At 43.8% G+C, this 21,724-nt stretch overlaps 1 protein-coding gene across 8 annotated transcripts in view; it reads left to right on the top strand.

The window, feature by feature from the left end:
* Zfp608 (zinc finger protein 608) overlaps window positions 1-21,104 on the top strand; it is a 107,479-nt gene extending 86,375 nt beyond the window's left edge. For 4 of the 8 annotated variants that reach the window (XM_087592716.1, XM_087592719.1, XM_087592718.1 and 1 more), the window contains 7 exons: window positions 8,951-9,038; window positions 9,523-11,977; window positions 13,505-13,922; window positions 14,495-14,667; window positions 17,252-17,411; window positions 19,291-19,372; window positions 20,089-21,104. In XM_087592716.1, the coding sequence (XP_087448842.1) occupies window positions 8,951-9,038; window positions 9,523-11,977; window positions 13,505-13,922; window positions 14,495-14,667; window positions 17,252-17,411; window positions 19,291-19,372; window positions 20,089-20,095 (3,383 nt within the window). In that variant the 3' untranslated portion in view covers window positions 20,096-21,104. 8 annotated transcript variants of the gene reach the window in all.
* Window positions 21,105-21,724: the final 620 nt, after the last annotated feature.

The raw sequence follows: 21,724 nt of genomic DNA, 5'->3' as shown, positions 1-21,724 counted from the left end.
TTTTGGAGTCTCTGTTGGTTTTGCTCTGGGACACCTTGGCCGTGTGCCTGTGTGCCCAGGGCCACTTGCACATAGCTGTGTCTTGAAATAACATTCTTAAGAGAGGAGTGACTCTTAGGAGACGATATTGCTGGAGTTCTTAGTAAGCCTGATTCAACAAACATTTATAAAATGCCTTTCTCACACTCTTGAATGGCTTTATTTAAAGGAGTGGATTCATGCCTTCCCAGGTGGGAGGGGTAAGAAGGCCTTCTCTAATGAGTAAGCGAACTGCCTCAAAGGGTGTAAGAAATCTGCATTGGAAGTGTCCATCGTGGCAATTCAGATTTTGCATGAACCAAAGAATGCCTGCAAAGCCCAAGTGCATTATTAGATATCGGAAGTAAGAATGGCTTTGGCCTCCATGATGTCAAGCCTCCAGGGAAGCAGCTACTTACTGGAAAGCATAGTAAAAAATCAGAAGTGAAGCCTCTTTGTGCAAATATATACAGACACATTGTACTCACGGTATAGCATTTGCTTGTCCTGTTTATGCATTTAGATTACTTCAAATGTTTGCCTCAGAAGATTCCCTCAACCCCCACATCCCCTGTGCCTCCTTGTCCTTTCCTTCCCACTGTGTGTTGACTGAGCCTTGGTGGGCCATGACCTGCAGGGGTTGGCACAGTGCCCAGTGAAGTGTCTCTCTGGCTTGTTGCCTTGTTGTGGAAGCTCCCCGGAGAGATGTCCTCTTCCCTGTTCTGGCACTGTCATCTCAGACTTGCTTTCCAGTGTGTCTCTAAGAAAGGACTCTGGACACTTTAGAGCCAGAAACTGTTATAGGAGTTTGCCAGCAATAAGGGTACTTACTGGTATGAATGCTGTCTATATAGAGAATATATTCGAAAGCCATGAATGCTACTTTAGGGTGTCTATCTCTGCTTATCATAAAGGCAAATGCGTTTGTTACCGATCATTCATAAAGCTACTTTCTAAAGGTATCCACGTGGTACTTTCTTCCATGGCACTTTCATGACATTTGAAGCCTATTTGAAAACCTTTGACATTTTGTAGGTAGGAAACTTGCACAACATAGGTCCTCCAGGCTCTTGCAATCAACAGGAATTTATCTCTAATGACCGGTCAGGAAATGGTTTTGTTTTTAGACACTCTTATATCTCAGCCTGACCTTGAACACGTTCTTTTCTAGGCTGGCCTTGAACTCTTGATTTTGCTACTATCTCCTAAATACTAGGATTGTGATCATGTGCTAGCATGCCCACCCATTGTCCCAGCATTCCTTAGAAGTTGTGTCTTAGGCTATTGTGATGTTCGTTCATCCTTCTACATCGATGATTTTTGGCTAAAGGACATTTTATCCCTATCTTCACAGGCAGCAAACACATAGAATAGCCTTTTAGTGTTTCTGATTATGGCTATCAAAAGCCTCATTCCTACTCCCTGTTCTTTGCCAGTAGACTTCTTAATAGGCCATTGTAATTTGTAGACATGGGAGAAGGTATCGTTACTGGGGAAAGCAAGGAAAAGAAAACCAGCAGGAGCTTCCTTTAGCTGACCAGTCAGCTGGATATTGACCACCTGTCTTCATGGGAAAGAAATAGATGGCAGTGAATAAGTGAGAGTCTAGTTTTCCAAGAAGCTGAATGATTTTCCCAAATCAATACAGCTCATCAGACCTCGGAACAAAGGCTGCAGGGGCGGTGACAGAGATGGAAGTGGTTCTGTGTTCTTCTGTGTATTAAACCATAAGGCCCATGGGGAAACAAGGCTTCTCTGGCAGTGGGATTGTGCGTGTATGTGTGCGTGTGTGTTCTTTATTAAAGACTTATTAAAGTATATTCGTAGAAAGGACATCCTTCCAGATTGAAACAAAAAAGAGCTACATAGATTATATGTGGATGCTCAAGTATTGGGGGGAAACAAAAAAGAGCATTGAGACTATTTGTCTTCTAAACGGTAGATTAGAGCCTTACTTTTTGAGTTTTTCCCTTCTTGCTTATGGTGGTGTTTAGACAAGCTCAAACAAATGTCTAGATATGAACATTAGCCCCTGGCAAGCAGCCCAAACTAGTGTGCCATGAATGAAACCAGCACCTCATGCCCTGGGAATAGCAACAAAATGGAATGCTGGACCGTCATATAGAGGTTATAATTAACAAAGGTAGAACGGTTCCAGTGTATTCCAGCCGTCAACAGAGACTCACCAGCAAGCTCCAGTCCTTCTGTCCTTTAATCGTTACGCCCTCTGTGCTTTCACAAGGTAGTAAGTTAAGGCCAGAACAGCGTGTCTGTGGGCTTTATGACTGGGGTGGCGGCACACTGGGGCATAAAGTATTTCATTATCCTTCCTTTTGTCAGCCCTGCCCTATCTCGCAAGCTCCATTGCCATACATTATTTGTTCAGATAAAGCCAATGTTCAGGGTGACTAATCGCAGAACTGTGTTCCAGATGGTTTGATTGCAGGATGTGGTTAAAGTGACTCTTCAAACATTCAGCCCAGCAGTCGGGCTCTTTTTAAAAAAGAAGAAGAAAAAGAAAAGAAAAAGAGGGGGGAAACAGCAGCAGCAGCAACAACAACAAAAAAACCCATTATTGCATGGTCATGTGACAACATTGACTTTTCTTACCCTGATACACTATACGTGCATCCTTGGTGTCCATAATAGGAAAATCTTTTTGCTCTTTGGCTGGCATGTATTTTATGGTCAAACTTAGTTGTAAATTTAAACATTTCACACACACAGACACACACACACACACACACACACACACACACACACACACACACAAAATGAGAAGCTTTGTCTTCGGAAAGAGAATCTAGCTGAAGGCTGAATGGGTCTGAAGCCTGACCCGTGAATAAAGGCTCTGTATCAGCTTCCGCTCTGAAAAAGCACCAGGACAACACTCAACAGAACAAAGCCAGAGAAGTGCTGTAGAGCGAAGTTCTGCACAAAGGAACGAGATAAGCCCCACCCTGCACAGTGGTCACACTAGGACAATGTAGGGGTAACCCCCACTCTGAAATAGTGGCATTTCTGTTATCATTGATGTTTCTCTTGAAAAAAAATAAAGTGTCACCATAGAGGGGGCGGGGGGACCACAGCACAAATGGCTTACAACCTGGAGTTATTAGAACGAGGCTTGCATTTTCTGCCTGAGTGCACACCAAGTCTATCCAGATGTGGCAGACTGAAGAGGAGTTCAGGAAAACTGTGGGGTTCCTAATTTGGCATCTGTGATGCCTGCCAACGTTCTTGGTCCTGAGGATGGAGACTCTTTGAAGACTCAGTCTTTAAACTGTAACATAAACAGATTTATGCAAAGCCACTGGGCTATCAGCCTTTGCCCAGTTCTTGAGGAAACAGCTTCACAAATACAAGGAGTAATAATTCATAAGCCACATATCTAACCGCAGTGGAGCAGAATCTCGCCACAGAGAAAGACTGTCTTCCATAAGCTAGTGGGAGGTTACCCTTATTGGAAACGTATGGTAGGAGTGAGACCTCAAAAGTCAGGGTTCTGTTCAGAGTCTTATTGGTCCCAAGATGTTCAGTGAGCTTCCACTTAAGGTGCAGCACTTCTCCTCAGGGCTCTGTATGCACACAGCATACCAATAACAAAGGAGGACTGTATTGTTGGAGGAGACCAGGTCAGCATGCACGTGAATGGAGGGAAATGTTAAAGGAACATCCTCTCAGGATATGACACCCGTCCTCAGCCATATTCAAACATGGTATGAGTTTCTCACCTAAGGACTGAGAACTCCTAGTGAGTGGAATACTTTCTTCGAGGGAGACTTTGCTGCCTTGAACTTGTAGCCTTCAAGGTCCCTTTGGTCTTTCCTATTCCAGGCCAACAGAAAGAAAAGTAGACTGCGGGATTGTATCCTAGAAGTTCTTAAGAACTGTGTGCGCCCTTTCACGCTCTCTCCTTCAGTAGAGGGTAATCACAGCCCCAGGTAGACAGGCAGAGAGAATCCATCTATAAACCAAGTTAAAAGGGAATAGCTAGATAGATGCTAGTGAACATCTATCATGGTGGAGACAACATGGAGTCCAGTCAGTGTCCCAGGAGAGAACGGATTTACGGGGTAAGACAGTATGTGTCTGCAGATGGATAGACGCTATCACAGGAGTATGTCCTGATTTATTAGGAACTTCAGTTCTCCCTGAGGAATTCTGTGTAGGCACTCAAGCCCTCTTTAGGGGAGTTAAGTGTGATGTGAGGACCAGCCAGCAAGATGGCAGAATGTGTCAGGGAGCCTGCAGTCAAGCCTGATGACATGAATTTGATCTCCCAGATCCACATGGTGGAAAGAAAGAACTGACTCTCAGAAGTTTTTTCCCTGACCTCTGAATGTGTGCCACGGTGTGCAATCACAAACAGACAGACAGATGCATACAATGTGATAAATGCTTGTTTTACAGTACTGCTTAAGAAAAGGCTGGAGAAACTTGGGCTGGAGGGACAAAAGGTGTGACCTGGAGGGGAAATAATGATAAGTTATTATTCTGCCAGGAAACAAGGCCTTTTGGCAGAGGATGAATGGGATGTTTCTTTGGGGTTTCAGACAGTAGAAACAGGAGCATGGCACTCTGCTGTAAATCAAGGGAATACACACACACACACACACACACACACACACAATGGCAGGATGGTATCTAAGACCTTGAGCAAGTGCTGATAGTGTCTTCTAGGTGATAAGATTGCAGGAAAGGGGACACATGGGTGCACACAGGCACACGTTGAAACTTTGGCCAGTATTGGCATCTTCATCCAATCTTTTAGCTATTATATATCTGAGGTTCTTCCCTATCCTGGTCCTCTTAGTTAACACAGAGAGCTTTTGACTTTACTTTGTATCATCATTTATAAATTTATATGTCATTAATCCAGATTCCTGACATATGTATGTCTGCAGCGATATGAGGTCAGGTTCAAGAATATTGGTCTTCGATCTTGCTGGTCTAAGACATATTTATGAGCAAAGTGTGAGGAGAGGGCACGAACCAAAGGCATCACACCCAGGCTTTAATGATTAGAGCCTAATCTAATGTGTGAGACTAGTCTAGTCTAACAAAGAGCCCACTCTGTAAGCACAGGCGACATGCAAAACAATGCTTCTATTTCTGGATCGTGATGCATGTCTATATTGATTGTAAGACTGTAGACTCTTTAAGTACAGAAGCTGTACAGGGTTTCCAACAAAATATGATTGAGTAACGCCAAGTAGGTAATTTAATAAAGACCCAATAGATATAGCCAATCCTGATGGGCCTGAATAGGAAATAGAACATAAATTTGTATGCAACTTGCAACTTCAGTGTGTGTGTGTGTGTGTGTGTGTGTGTGTGTGTGTGTGTGTGTGTGTGTGTGCGCGCGCGCGCATGCGCGCTTGTGTGTATTCCAGTCATATGGGACCAGTATCAACAATATAAAGAAGAAAATCCTATGGGGTGAGCCTCCCAATCTATCCTCATACACTTGGTTCTACTTGCCCAGGATTAACAGTAATATACCGCAGGTATTTTTCAAATAGCCCTTGGGTGGAAGGGGAAGGACAACAAACCCAGTGAGATACTTGCTATAAGCATAAAAAGGGCTTGCAGAGAGTCTCACCGCCTCACAACCTCCTAACTCACAGGCAGGGCATCCAGGAGAGCACATGTGCTTAGAAAGGCAAATCTTTGGGGAGCTAATGCATGTGCCAGTGTAATTTGTTTAGAGAGAAACATAACTTTAAGCCCGGGGTTATAAACTCCACACCTGTACTTTTCTGAGCCCTAACTCTCATTGGATCTTTATCACTCACTGTGCCTTTAGTGAGTTATATGCTCTGTATGGGCTTAGGTTACAAAACGTCTGAAATTTGTAATTTCACCAAAATAATATATATGCTTGACTTATTGATTGAGAGAGGGTCTCACGATGCAGCCCTAACTGGCTTGGAACTTGGTATGTAGATCAGGCTGGCAACTTGCTATGTAGACCAGGCTAGCTTCCAGCTCACAAAGATCCATTTTTCTCTCCCTAGAAATAAATGTCTGTGCCATCATCGCCATCATTTTCCACATTTCAGAGTTAAACCTCTTATTTGGACCTTCAGAATGGCATGTTTTCTAAATGTAGGTCTCCTATCCCCCCCAAAACAAAACGACGCCAACAGAGACCCAAAACAACAACAATAACAGCAGTGCATTGCAGTTCCTAGAGGAACATTGTTTAACCTCTCCTCCAACACAGAGCCACAACTGTCTATGGTGGCACCGTAAAGAGCCTTGTACACCACAGGCCCATGAATCTAATTAGCACTGCTTGAGAAGACTATTTGAACAACAACTCTCCCTGGGAGTGGAGCATTTGTTTTGAGCATTTTAAATACAGACTGCTTTTAAGGGGGGAAAAAACCTAGGGTGACTTACTTAGGCTTCCTGGAGTTCAAAGTAGGCTTTTCTTTACAGAATTGTACTACTCTTGGTACAGACAACAACGTGGCCCACGTGGCTTCTAGGCAGTAGCAGATGTGAACTGTTTTCATGAGGAAGTTGCAACTGCAGTTCATCCTTTGTGACCGTTTCAACCTGCGGCCCAAGATAACCACTGATTGATGGCCTGTGTTGTTAGGTCCCTTCCTTTTCTCTGGCCCAATTACCCTCGCCTGGCTTGAGGCCGCAGATTTGGGTACTGCGTGCTTGGCCTCTTGGCTGTATGGTAGGGATCATTGTGGGGGCGGGGATGGGGAGCCTGCTTCCAGCTTCCAGGGCTTTGGTGAGGGGCTCTGGCAACGCTTCTGCTTCCCCGCCATGGGGAGCATCCTTCCCCTTGCCCAGCCCTTTCTCCTTGCCTTGTCTTCCTGTGTTCGGGCTGCATCAGGCCAGCCAATCAGACGCAAGCGTTCGCTGCAGGCACGGGCCAATCGGCAGCCCGCATTTGCTGGAAACGCGAAACCCTTTGGGGAAAAGCAGTAACAAAAGCCTTTCACTGCAGACAAATGTTAAGTGTCTGTGCAGACTTTTCCTGTTTTTAATTTTATTACTGCAAGAATGGAGGGTTTGTTGTTTCTTTCATGTTTCCTTTCAAGCAATTTTAATTATACATTTGTGCTACATCAGGGACTCTGGAACGGAGTGATTTCAGCCTATTGCCTCTGAAGCTAAAATGCAGTAACCTTCTGGCAATACAGATACATTCCTGCACTGTAAATATAGCTGACATGCTAAAGAATTTTAAGCAGCTGCAGAGGTCTCTGACACCACACACAGTGCCCCAGAGAGCAGATGATGAGAAAGCCAGCCCAGTCTGCCCCTCTCTTCCATGCCCCACCCCTCTTTCCTGAAGGGACGTGCTCATAAAGACTCCTTTCCGATTGTTCTGTCTTGTGCAGTTTTTGACCGAATGCCTAATTACCATTGATTCTCATTGCAGTGGGATTTTTTTTTTCCATACTCAATGGTTAAACTCCACCCCCACCCCCTATGGGAGAATCACAAAGGAATCAAGCATGATTTGAGGCGATTCTTCCTAGCTCCCCTCCCCACCCCCAGCTAGGCTATTGCTACAATAGTAGGTGGAATTTATAGTGAATAAATTTAGCTGCTATATAACTAATACAATCCCGACCATATGGAAAACAATTTAAGAATCTCCTTTTGAGATTTTGGGGAGAAAATTTTCCATTATCCAGTAGTTGAGCCCTGATCATTCAGATATTTTATCTTCTATTTAAAGATTCCCCAGTAAAGAGAGTCCCGTAGCTTTATGTGGTTCCTAAAATGGCAGATAGTTATAAGAGAGCAAGCCTCCCAGGAAAGACTTGGAGGAACGGTCTCCGAGGGCGGAAGTGTAGGCACTAAAAGAAACAAAGGCTCCCTTAAAAATGTTTCATTTATTTACCCTACTCTTTTGTACGTCTCCGAACATAGTTTCTTTACAAATATGCTTGAAGGATGTGATTTTTTTTGTTTTGTTTTGTTTTGTTTTAAATGGCACTTTTCCCCAAGAGAACCAGCCTCGTGTTAGATGTTGTTTCCCAGTGACATTTGGCATACTAAGCGCACTTAAGTTTAGTAATTCACAGATGCAGCTCTCAATTAAAGTGTCTGTCTGCAGAGCAGCAGAGGAAAAAGCAGGGTAGCTGGAAGGAAACACGTGTGTTGATTTTTTTTTTTTTTGAGTTCTCTAATCCTCTGTAGCAAATGCTTACCAAAGTTGACTGAAGATAACCCCAAGAGCAGATGTATTGTGCACATTTATTTTCTTAAGAGAGCTATTTTAAGAGCCTCTGAGACGAGACCAAGCATTGACACAGAGCCCTCTCTGAGGTTGATTATTGTCTCACACAGGCAAGGAGGGGCGGGTCAAGAAGAAATCCCAGCTGCCCCAAGGCCCCACTCATTCCTCCGTGCCTATTTTTACGTATCTGCAAGGCTTTTTTTCCCTCTTAATAAAAAAAAGTTAGCATTGTTTTATATGATTGAATTGGAAACCAGATTCCTTTTAGTCATCCTCTGGCTTAAGCACTGGTAACTCGGGCTTAGTTTATGTTGGCTGCCTGCCAAACGAAAGCAATTATGTGTAATAATAGAAAAATTAAGAGGTGAATGTTACTGTTTTACAGCAGGACAAGGCAAAAACCATTTCCTTCTGTCAGCAATATCTTGATCACACCCTCACACACTCTCACCCTTTGCCCCACACTCCTGAGCGTGCGTGCGCGAGCGTGCACGCACGCACAAACACACACACACAGAGGGGGAGGGGCATATTTCCTGTGGGTTTTAACTTGAGGTCACTGAAACCAGAAAGAGGAAGGTTGCAAACCGCAGCTTTTGAAAGCCAAGTGAGAATAGAACTTGGCTGGTAAAAATAATATCAATGAATGAAGTGGAAATCAAGTAATAAGTGATAAATGTGACCCCATTGACCCTCCTCCGCTCTCCCCTCCAGGTGTCCTAGTGGTCAATGTCACGTGGAGGAACAAAACGTACGTGGGGACCCTCCTAGACTGCACCAAGCATGACTGGGCCCCTCCCAGGTAGGTGCCTTTTTTCCTTGCTCCTTCCTCTGCTCCTCCCTTCCCGTTTCTGCATGGAAACCATAGAAAGAAATTAATAATATATAAAACTCTTCCTGTAATTGAAACCAGGCAAAGGAGAAATGAGCCATTCAGCCCTGAGCCAGTAAAACCCAGATGCTAGCTCTCTTTTCTATCAGATCTCTCATCCTCTCACTTCCCTCTCTCCTTTGTTTTCTTCTTCTCCTTTTTTTTTTCCTTTTAAATGGGAATTTGAACTGATTGAAAGCCAGCTCTTTGAGCTGCTTTCCTTTGATTCTCTGTGGGTGAATATAATTCTCAAGGTGGGCTGTTGTATCAGTACAAACAGAGACTGTCCTTCCCTTGACTGCACCTCACCATCAAGCTGCCAAGGCAATGGGTGCTCTTTGCTACCTTGTTCCCTGAGAGCCTACCTGTCTCTTTCGGAGATGCTCATTATGACACCCGTTACTTGCTTCTCTAGGTTTTGCGAATCACCGACAAGTGACCTGGAGATGCGAGGGGGCCGGGGCAGAGGAAAGAGAGCGAGATCCGCTGCGGCTGCCCCCGGTGCCGAGGTCAGCTTCACAGAGTCCAGAGGGCTGCAGAGCAAGAACAGAGGGGGAGCCAATGGGAAAGGGAGGCGTGGCAGCCTCAACGCCAGCGGACGAAGAACACCCCCAAACTGTGCTGCAGAGGACGTAAAAGCCAGCCCTTCCTCAACCAACAAAAGGAAGAACAAGCCCCCAATGGAGCTGGATCTGAACTCGAGCTCTGAGGACAGTAAGCCCGGGAAGAGAGTGCGCACGAATTCCAGAAGCACCCCTACCACCCCTCAGGGGAAGCCAGAGACTACTTTTTTGGACCAAGGCTGCTCCTCTCCAGTGTTAATTGACTGTCCCCACCCAAACTGCAACAAAAAGTACAAGCACATAAACGGCCTGAGGTACCACCAGGCACATGCGCACTTAGACCCAGAAAACAAGCTAGAGTTCGAGCCTGATAGCGAGGACAAGATCTCAGACTGTGAAGAAGCCTTGAGTAACGTGGCCCTTGATTGCAACGAGCCAAGCACAAGTGTGTCATCTTATGACCAGGTGAAGGCACCTGGGTCCCCCGGGGCTGGGAACCCCCCTGGGACACCCAAGGGAAAGAGAGAGCATGTGAGCAATGGCCCAGGTCCTATTATAGGTTCAAAAACTGGGAAGAATTCTGGCAAGAAGAGGGGCCTTAACAATGAACTGAGCAACCTTCCGGTCATCTCCAACATGACAGCCACCGTAGACATTTGTTCAGCAGCAGACGGCAGTCTAGCTGCGGAAATGCCCAAACTGGAAGCGGAGGGACTGATTGACAAGAAAAGTTTGGGGGATAAAGAAAAGGGCAAAAAAGCAAACAATTGCAAAATGGATAAAAACCTCTCTAAACTGAAAAGTGCCCGACCCATTGCCCCCGCCCCCGCCCCTACGCCTCCACAGCTGATTGCTATACCGACAGCAGCCTTCACATCCACCACCACGGGGACCATACCTGGACTGCCCTCCCTCACAACCACTGTGGTCCAGGCTACACCAAAGAGCCCTCCATTGAAACCTATTCAACCAAAGCCCACAATTATGGGGGAGCCCATCACCGTGAACCCAGCTCTGGTGTCACTCAAAGACAGAAAGAAAAAGGAGAAGCGAAAGCTGAAGGACAAAGAAGGGAAAGACACTGGAGGTCCCAAAATGGATTCTAAGCTGGGGAAGCTGGAGGATGCCAAGGTGGCTAGCAAGGATTTGTCTGGGCATTTTTTAAAGGACCATCTCGGTAAGAGTGAAGGGCTGGCCAACGGATTGTCAGAGTCTCAGGAGAGCCGCATGGCCAGCATCAAAGCCGAGGCCGATAAGGTTTACACGTTCACGGACAATGCTCCCAGCCCTTCCATCGGGAGTGCCTCACGCATGGAATGCAGTACCCTGGTGAATGGGCAAGCACCCATGGCACCACTGCACGTGTTGACACAGAATGGGGCTGAAAGTGCAGCAGCTAAGACCAGCAGCCCAGCCTATTCGGACATATCAGATGCTGCAGATGATGGCGGTTCTGACAGCAGGTCAGAGGGCATGAGGTCAAAGGCCAGTTCCCCATCAGAGACCTTTTCTAACAAAGATGGTGTTGTGAAAGGGCATCCTCAAACTTCAGCACAACCATCTCAGCTGAAAGAGTCCCATTCTCCCTATTACCATGGCTACGAGCCTTACTATTCTCCAAGTTACATGCACCCTGGACAGGTTGGTGCCCCGGCAGCTGGGAACGGTGGGAGTGCGCAGGGCATGAAGATCAAGAAGGAGTCAGAGGAAGACGCAGAGAAGAAGGACAAGGCGGAGCAGCTGGAGTCCAAGAAAGCAGAGCATCCGTCAGCATCCCTGCAGCCTCAGCACCAGTCAGTCATCACGCAGAGACACCCCGCCCTGGCGCAGTCCCTCTACTACGGCCAGTATGCCTACGGGCTCTATATGGACCAGAAATCTCTGATGGCCACCAGCCCTGCCTACAGACAGCAGTACGAGAAGTACTATGAGGACCAGAGGCTGGCAGAGCAGAAACTGGCCCAGAGTGGGAGAGGAGACTGTGAAAGAAAGGCTGAACTCCCCTTGAAAGAGCTGGGCAAGGAAGACAGTAAACAGAAAAACATACCATCAGCCACTGTCTCTAAGGCTCCCTCTACCCCGGAGCCTAACAAAAACCATTCTAAAGTAGGGCCATCAGTGCCTAATAAAACTGAGGAGACAGGTAAATCCCAGCTTCTCTCCAGTCACCAGCAGCAGCTTCAGGCCGACAGCTTCAAAGCTAAGCAAATGGAAAACCACCAGCTTATTAAGGAGGCTGTAGAAATGAAGTCTGTCATGGACTCTATGAAGCAGACAGGTGTAGACCCAGCCTCGAGATTTAAACAAGTAAGATTGTGGAGTGTGGCCCCCACAGACAGGGAGCAGTCGGAGTCGTGCACATGTCTTGGGCTTGATCTTGCTAGACATCCAAACACCTTCGTCAGGGGGTTTTCCTCTTCCCTTAAGAAATATTCTTAAAGATCCTTGGGAGTTCCTATACAACTCTAAACAGTACATTGCTCACCAACGCCACGGTGTGCAGCTGAAGGAACGCTGGGCATGCGCCCTGCAGCTGGGTGTGACCTAAGGTTACTCTGAAGAGTAATTTCTTTGTCAGTCAAAGGCATTTCACTAAAGGGCCTCTGAAGTTTCTCTGAGATTTCATGTCCTGTCTCTGAAATACTTTTTTTTTCTGTCAGTGTCTAAGATTTTTAAACCCAGGTCACTGAGTTCCCACTTCCCATTCATTATTTAATCTAATGAAGTTTGAGCACCCTACATCTCTCACAGAGAGGTCCGAGATGTCTGGGTTTCTGTTTTATGTTTAGAACCCAAAGTAGAACTCTTGAGCTGTGGCTTTACAAGAAATCAGGAGCTGGATGTGACAGTTCTCAAGAGTGACAGTCCTCCAGCCAGGCTGAGTACACTTGAAGTGCAGTCACCATAAAACCATACGCATCGATTGTTCTGCCACCCTTACTCACTGCTGCCCTGTGGGCAAAATTCTGGTATTCCCCAGAACCGACACCTCAGCTTTACTGCATGCCGGTGTTTGCCCCCTAGTGAGTCAGAGCAAGAGTTCTTAAATGCTGTGTATTTCCGGCCAACGCCGGGATTGAGGGCCATCTTCAAATTCTCTGTCAAGACCTGAACCCTCAGTGGACTTACACCATGGGTGTGCTGAGTGACAAAGGGCGTTTGAGTCCTCAGTCCCACGCCCTCCATAGCTCTAAATCAGGGTTGGTTCCTGGGGTACAGTAGAACAAGACAATTTAAAAGGGCCTATGGATGGGTTTGTTTTCTAGTAAGTAAATCATAATGTATGCCATTAGTTTGATATTTGGGGGTTTGATTAAGGCGTTAGCATATTAATGAGAAGCGAGCCAGCATAGTGAGATCTTCAGCTGTAGTCAGTGAAGAAAATGCACTAGGAAACCAAGAGTTTACTTTTGCCTAATTGATGTTAATAACTGTAGTCATTGCTTAAAATTTTTACTGGCAGCTTGAGGTAGAGTTTTCAAAATCCCGCTTACCTGTGAGAGATAAGAAAAGGAAAATGTAGACTGAATTAAATATCTCTGAGGATGTTAGTATCTAAGGCTCTTCATCCCGGCTGCCGTGTTGTGACCTCGATGTTGGCTGAACTGTAAAAGCGTTGGTTTAGCCTGTGGTGCAAGGATTGATGCTAAAGCCTACCTCAGACATTGTTTGTTTGTTTGGTTGGTTTTTGGTTTTTTTTTTTTTTCTTCAGAGTAGGCTGAACAGTACGTGTTCACATAGAATGAAATAACAGTAAACACTGCTGTCATGGAAATGGATGAATTTGCTTTGTGAACAATGCCATTTTAAGACAGATCTTTATTTTCAAACCAGGATCCGGAGTCAAGGACGTGGCATCACTATGTGTACCAGCCCAAGTATCTGGACCAACAAAAGCCAGAAGAACTTGACCGAGAAAAGAAGCTAAAAGAGGACAGTCCAAGGAAGACTCCCAACAAAGAGAGTGGCACGCCCAGCCTTCCTGTGTCCTTAACAAACATCAAAGAGGAGCCTAAAGATGGCAAGCGTCCCGATTCTCAGTCCGTGGAGGAAAGCAAGCTGAAGAACGAAGATCGAAAGACGCCTGTGAACTGGAAGGACTCTCGGGGGACACGAGTGGCTGTGTCCTCACCCATGAGTCAGCATCAGTCCTACATACAGTACCTGCATGCTTATCCGTATCCACAGATGTATGACCCCAGCCACCCTGCATACCGGGCTGTCTCTCCTGTCCTAATGCACAGTTACCCTGGTACGTGCTGTGGGTTCTAACTACATTGGCGGGAAGAGGCTGTGTTCAAATGATAGCTGTTAACAACTGGAGATAAATTAGAAACTTCATGAGTGACCTTTGTTTTTTGCTTGTTTTTAATGCTGCTTAGAGTCCCAAAGATGAAACTGACTTAATGTGAGGTTTTTATATTTTGTAATGAAATGTCAGGAGTCCTCGGGCTCTAGCCTTCATACTTCCTGATGGCTTACTATAGACGTTTAGACTGGCAGATACTTTATTGCCTGTGGAAATATTCTAAGCACTTACTGTCATAATCATTATAGTTACTGTTTCTTTCGCTTAAGCGGAGACATAAATGGATGAAGTAGCTATAAACTCAATTCTGTTTACATCCTCCATTCATCAAGATGAATTAACCAGAGAAGAAAATCAGAGAACCTAGACACAGATAAACAATCATGTACCCTATTCTTAATGTAACCTTTTTTAGGATGTCTGACTCGTAACCCCAAATTCACATGCTCCAGATGATTTGTTTGTTTTTAAGATATCGCCTTTAACATGATGTGACATTTGTTGTTTATCTGCAGGGGCCTATCTCTCTCCAGGATTTCATTATCCTGTTTATGGGAAGATGTCTGGGAGAGAAGAGGCAGAGAAAGTCAATACCAGCCCCAGCATCAGCACAAAAACAGCCAGTGAAGCCAAAGCCCTGGACCTACTCCAACATCACGCCAACCAATACCGAAGCAAGTCCCCTGCTGTAAGCCTCCTTTTGTTGGTAGTTAAAAGGCCATGTTTGGTGGGGGAAGGGAGAACAGCAACAGAACAGTCTTGAAAGAGAAATGGCTTAGGAACCCAGCTGGGATTTCAGGATGCTGTTCTATTCCAATACATAAAGAATGGAATGTTGAAATATAAGATGTGATCACACAGGAGGGGGAAAATGTCCTTGAAGCCTTTGTGGGAACGGGGAGACTTTCTGTTGCAAAAATGTGTGTTCTTTGCTTACTCAGAAGGAGATGTGTTAGGGAGAAATTTAAATTTATGGTGGCTTTTGGTGTCAGACATTCGCTGTTAAAACATTAGGAAAGGAAGTACCAGAAGTCTAGTTCATTCCACCCTTGTTACTGATCAGTTCAGAGGCCACAAGCTTTTGACCTATTTGTCAAGTTGAGCTTTTGCTAAATGTCTTCTTACGGATGGGGTTGTAGCTCCGTGATAGGGTGCTTGCCTACCATGTGCCAGGGCAACATCCCTAGCCTGCAAAAGAAACAACAATGAAGACACAAATTAAAACAAAACAAAACAATTCCAAAAACCTAAAATATGGTGTCTTCAGAAACAACTTTCAAAAATCAAAATTTGTTTGTTTTTTTATACAAATGGATAGACTTGTTTCTTTTAAGAGGGTAGCAAATGTAGCCCACAGTTATGTGACAGTGGTTGATGGGAAAATGAATTCAATCAAGACAGTCGGTCTAGCTTCTCCTGCGCATAAGCATGGTCATAAATAACGGTGACCAGACAGATGTCACCCCTGGCCCTCTGCCCCCCTAACCACAGTAGGCTCAGAGTTTCAGATCCTTCTGTTGACCAGGGCATTCACACATTGCATACTCACAGTCAGAAGCACACACGAAGCAATTCTGAGGGTCCGTGATGCACTGTTACCAATATCGTTATTCAGACATAAATTTGAGTCTTACGCAATGTGGAGCTCACATGCAAGCCTGAGTCTTATGGCAAAGCAGTGAAGGCTGCTCCATCTGCTGCCTGCTGGCCTTGATGCATGATCCTGTCCCCATCATTCCGCAAGAGTAATGCAAGAAATGTGTCTCTGTGAAAGATTCACTCCCAGAGAAGGGGCAACTAACAGTCCTAAATACTGTTTATAAAGAAACCACAGAAACGCAATAGCTCCTGGTTAGAAAAGAAAAGGGGGTAAGATGGGAAAATGGAAGTGACTACAGGGCAAACATAACCACTACCGAGAAACTAGAAAGGTGATTGATCTAAGCCGGATCCTTTTTCTATAATTTCTCCTTTCAGCACACACGCAGACTTTGTTCCAGTGAGAGCCTCGAGCAGGAAAGGGGAGCTAGGTTCTAAAAGGGAGAAATGTGTTTGAGAAACACAGTCCTTAATCCTCTCTGATGTGGAAGATCTGGAATTTGTGGTAACTTCTCAGAAATGAAGAATCCGGACTGTGGGCAGGGCAGTGGTTTCCTGTTGCGTCTGCCCAGCCTTGAGCATGCAGGGAATTGGTTCCTGAACCTCTTGGGAGTGCTAAACCTGAAGATACTCCCGGTCTCCTTTATAAAGAAATGGCACAGATTTTGCCTATAAACCTACATTCATCTTTGTATTTTTAGTCATCCCCAGATTACCTCCCAAGTATCTACTATGACAAAAGTTCCCATGCTGCACTGTTTAGGGAATAATGACAATCAAGCAAACCTTAAATTCTTAGTATGCCAGTTTCCTTTGTGAGACTTTTTATCCAGGCAAGCTAAGTCACAGAAGTGGGGCTCACGAATACGGTCAGGAGAATTATAAAGTGATTAAAATATGTGTGTAGAAATAGGCATTGTATATTATTGTGTGGATTTGGGTGTGTATTTCTGTAGGAACACAATAAATATTTTGTTAGTTTTTTGATCTTTGAGACACACTTTCAAAAATCAAAGTTTAGGGGTTTTGTTTTTGTTTTTGTTTTTTATACAAGTGGAAAGACTTGCTTCCTTTAAGACAGTAGCAAATGTAGCCCATAATTATGTGACAGTGGTTTCTCATTATAGCCCTGGCTATCCTGGTCCTCCTTTGTGGACCAAGCCAACCTCTGTCTCAGAGATCCTCTGCCTCTAGCATTGTAGGATTAATTGTAGCATTGTGTGCCTCCATGCCTGACCACAATGAATACTTTTTTAAAAATCATGAGAAATTTCCTCCACAAAGTATAAAGGTATATAATTAGAAACTAAACCTTTACGAATAGTCTCAAAAAGTCCTTTAAATCTTCATATATAAAAACTGTTTCTGAAAGACACCAAATGGTTTCTAAACAGCCATTTTAAGTAGTGACTTTTGAGAAAAATTTTGGGAAATATTTGCAGAAAATATGGGTGCCATTTAGATTACTTTAGAGGTTCTCTATTGTTAGCTTTAGTTCTTTTTTTTTTTTTTTTAATGTCTATCTTTTGAAGTTTTCTTCCGTTGGTATAGGGTTTTAAGTCTGTATCTACTCAATGACCTGAATGAAATACTGTGGGTACAGGGCAAAGGGTGCTTTGATACGTCTGATGTTTGTATGTCAGCACATTAAAGGAGAGTGTTTCTCTTTTCAGCCTGTGGAAAAGGCTTCCACGGAGCGGGAGCGGGAACGGGAGGCAGAGCGGGAACGGGATCGCCACTCCCCCTTCAGCCAGCGGCACCTGCACACACACCACCACACCCATGTTGGCATGGGCTACCCTCTCATCCCTGGTCAATACGACCCTTTTCAAGGTCAGTGATCTCAACACATTGGTGCCATTCTGTTTGGGCAAACAGTTGCTATGACTGCCTGTCAGTATTTTAAAATAAAAATACTGAACTTGGACTAACACTAGTGGTAGGGATGATTCCTAACACTTATTTCTTAGTATTCCTGGAAGACACAACTAAGAGTGTTTGTATTCTACTGAGACATGAAGTGGCTACCACTTAATAATTGTCACAAGGAGATGTTACCTCACAGACTGAGGGTGGTAGCTAGTGTCTGGGGCACCAAATGTAACAACTCAGATCAGATAGCTACGTTGGGGAGATCGGAGGGAAAACAGAACCATGGTAGGAGGCTTTGGTGAAATCATGTACTCCGATACCTCTAGTCCTTTTAAACTGACTTTTCCCCACGAAAGTAAACAGCACGGTCAGTTCCAACATTTTATAGCCCAGCTAAAACCTGCTTCTCATCCTTTCCACAATGTAACACTTTCACTAAAACTGCAGAAAGAGCTTGTTCACAAGATACAAGGCAAGCAAATCCTACCTGTCCCATTTTCATTACCTCAGAAAGGGTAGGTAGCTATCTTTATTTTTGTCACAGTTTTGTAGCCTGATGGAGGTTATACCAAATCATTTGTGGTGAGGACTTTCTTAGTAGCATCGGGGAGGAGGCTTCCTATGTTTCTTCATAGCACATAGCAGGGAAGCCAGAGTTCTGGACTCTGTTCCTACAAGAACATTAAGCCTGTCAGGTCAATCAGTATGTGGCCCTCAGGACCTCATTTTGCCTTAATTACTTCTGCATAAGCTCCTGAGTCCAAATGTACTCAAATTGAGAATTTGGGCCTCTACATGGGATCTGAGCAGGATCTGGGGCAATTCAGCCATTGCTCTGTCTGAGGTACTTAGCAAGACAATGTTGAAAAATGCTTCCAAATGCAGGATATGTAAAGGAATTGGATTTTTATTTATTTGTTACTTGATGTTAAAAGAAAGCAAATAATGATCTGATAGATACATGATTTGATAGATAGATAGATAGATAGATAGATAGATAGATAGATAGATCTGATAGATCTCCCAAATCGCCAAGTGTGAGGAGAACAGGAAATGAGTTCTATTTCTAACATATCACAGATGTAAAGGGGTTTACATGAACAAATTAAGTATGCCTTTTTTGTTTTTTAATGTCGCTGTAATGTCTCAAATTACCTCCAGGGAAAAAACTATCTGAGGTTGGCCTTGAACTGTACCTCCAGTATTACTGGCATGCACTTCCAATGACTCTTTGCCTCAACAATTTTCTATGGGATTCAAATACTTCTTAATGTGAGGCTGCTCAGGTCTCTGCTCCCTCATTAGCCTTACAGATTAAGACCATCATTCTAAGTCCATGTAGACTTAGAGGGCAGGTTTATTTATTTATTTTTTAATTTTATAGCTTTATCTCATGTCCTTTCTGGAATGCATCATCTTTAAGTTCCTGGAGAAAGTGTTACAATGATAAAAATCCTTATAAAAGTTTTCTAAACGAAATAGCATGTTGCTTCTCTAACTCACTGTGACCTCTGCTTCCTGTTGCTAGCTGGGTGGTACCTATTATTTTTCTTGAGTTACCTGTTCAGGAATACATGCAAACCACTTAGCGCTATGCAGAGCCAGCGAGACAGAAGGCTGTTATCCTCTGAGTAGCTATTTCGAAAGCCACCAAGAACTCAATAATGGAGCAGGTATAGGCTACACCGAGTAGTTCGTGGTCTGTCTTTGCAGCATGAAACAATTCACGTGCGTGTTTGGGAAACGACAAATCATGGCTGCTGGTTCTGTGCCCTTTACCACTGGACCTGTGTCCACTCTTTTCCAATGTCATGGAAACCCTGTGTTTTCCTCCCATTAGGCTTGACCTCCGCCGCCCTAGTTGCCTCTCAGCAGGTGGCTGCCCAGGCATCTGCTTCTGGAATGTTTCCTGCACAGAGAAGGTAAATATTCCTGACACCTGGAATTAGTTTTCTGGCAGAGATGGGCTAATGGTAACAAGGAAGAGAATAGGCTTTGCAGATGAGAAACTTGACACCTGAGTTTGATTTTACTGTAATGAGGGAACATGCTATGACAATATGTTTCACACGGGACCTTGATTCCATGAGCCCCATTCTGTAAGTGTGATGTAGGTCTGTAAAGAAACGATTTTTTTTAAGTCTAAGATAAGGTTAATTGTCCTTAGGTTAAGAAAAGGCCAACCCTACAACTTTGTTAACAGTATTCTTGGGGCTAGGGTAATTTAGTGGTTCAGCAGTTGACCAGAATGGCTAAGGTCCTAGGTTTCATTCTCAGCTCTAGACAATAAAAGATCAGGACAAAACTTTTCATTTTATTATACTTAAAATTAACGTTGCACAAGGAGGAATGAGTTACCATAATGCTAAAGCGAGTATTTGTTTCTCTTGTGTTCTAAGTTACCCTGCAACTGTCCTGAGGGGGAAAAAATTAAAAAAAAAAAAACAGATTATCAATCTAAAATTACCGCCCCCTGAAAATGTAGCTCGTTACTTTGTGTTTCTTCATTTCCCGGGGAATTCCAGGAAGGAAACAGAATTGCCTGTAAAGGAAGACAGACTCTCAGGCCCACTGTTTTTATGTAGTTCCTTTCCATTGTTGACAGAACCGGTTACTAAGGTGTGTTCTTCTTTTGCAGAGAATAACAGAATCGGAAGTGTCCGGTGTCATGTGACTGGATCACATGGGGAAGCGCTTTATATAGACATCAGTTCCATGGTGTTAATTTGAAATGCCTTAATGGCAGGCAAAAACCAGTCATTTCATTTTTGTAAATTACAGATTTTATCACAGAGTAACAAATGTTGCTGTAATTAAACTTCTGTTTTATATATATGTATATATATACGTATACATATCTGTATATATACACATATATATATATATACATATAAATATATTCTTTACTTTTTTGTAACAGTAACCAGGCTCGCACACACAGGGTCTGCTGCCAAGTTGCAAACCACTCAGTAAAGGAAATTAAAAGAGAAAAAAAATGTATTTGTCATGTTGAAAGTGTTAGCCACAACAGGCTGCCTACACTCTTTTCCTTTTAAATTGTAAATAAATAATGTTCTGTATCAGTGTGCCTGAACCTTGCATATCCTTCATCTCTCTCCCATAAAACCCCTCAGAAAGGCCAACTGTGATGATGACACTTGGTACAATTTAGATGTCTAATTGGTGGCTCCTCTTAAAGATGCATCAGTGTAAAAATGTTCCCGTGGTCACTCTTTGTACTTGTTTATTGTGGAAATAAATACTTTTTGGAAGGCATGGGGTTGCCAGAACCACAAAAACTGTGTTGTATATATAATGTAAAAATTAAGATAGGGAAATAATGAGCATCTGTGAATAATGAGGTGTCAGTTTTTGATAATCTTGAATGGCAGATAACCCAATAGCCTGCATACCAGAGACATCTGCGATCGCTCTCTTACTTGAATAGCCCTTCGGTCTCTTTTTTTTTTTCTTTAATGTTTACAGTTATACAATTTTAGAGGAGAAGGATTTTAACGCCATTGCCTGGTTACTTGTTTTATGCTGTAATCTAGTTTATTTTATGTAAAATGTATATTGAATGCTTTCCTTTTTATACCTGCCTTAAATAATTTGGCAATCAGAATTAAAAAGGTTTTGGTTTTTTTTTTTTAATAATGGTTTCTTGTGTGTGTCTGATGTTACTTCTCGCTGGCTGGGAGTGAGTCTACCTTTCAGAGGAGAATTTCTTCATACAATGAGTATGTAACGCAACAGTACACAGCTACTAACATTTCATACCTGATATAACAACCAAATGCTGTGTTCAATTCTATGAATATGACCCGAATTACAGGACTACTCTAAACATGGATACATAGCACCCCAAATTGGTAGACACTGGTGGAATAGTCTTCTAACCATGTAAGTGTGTGTTTGTGTATGTGTGTGTATATGTGCGCGTGCACATGCGTGTATGTGTGTTTGGTTTATTTCTTAAAACAGGTCTCTTTACATCATCCCAGTTGTGCTGAACCTCACAGACATCCTCCTGCCTCTGCCTCTCCCAAATGTTCCTATTAAAGCTGTGTATCACCATGCCAGGCCTGAACACGCAAGTCTTGTGACATGTGGACAGTTGACAAAACACATAAAAGAGTCAAGCTAGGCAGGGCGTGGTGGCATACATCTTTAATCTCAGCACCCAGGAAGTAAAGGCAGGCTGATCTCTGAGTTCAAGGTCAGCCTAGTGTACAGAGTTTGAGATCAGAACAGCCCCAAGGTTACACAGAGAA

This window comes from Rattus norvegicus, chromosome 18 (genome assembly GCF_021556685.1).
Source record: "Rattus norvegicus strain SHRSP/BbbUtx chromosome 18, alternate assembly SHRSP_T2T, whole genome shotgun sequence".
Lineage (NCBI taxonomy): Eukaryota > Metazoa > Chordata > Mammalia > Rodentia > Muridae > Rattus > Rattus norvegicus.
The sequence above is the reverse complement of the archived record's forward strand: the minus strand, read 5'-3'. Positions and strand labels throughout refer to the sequence as shown.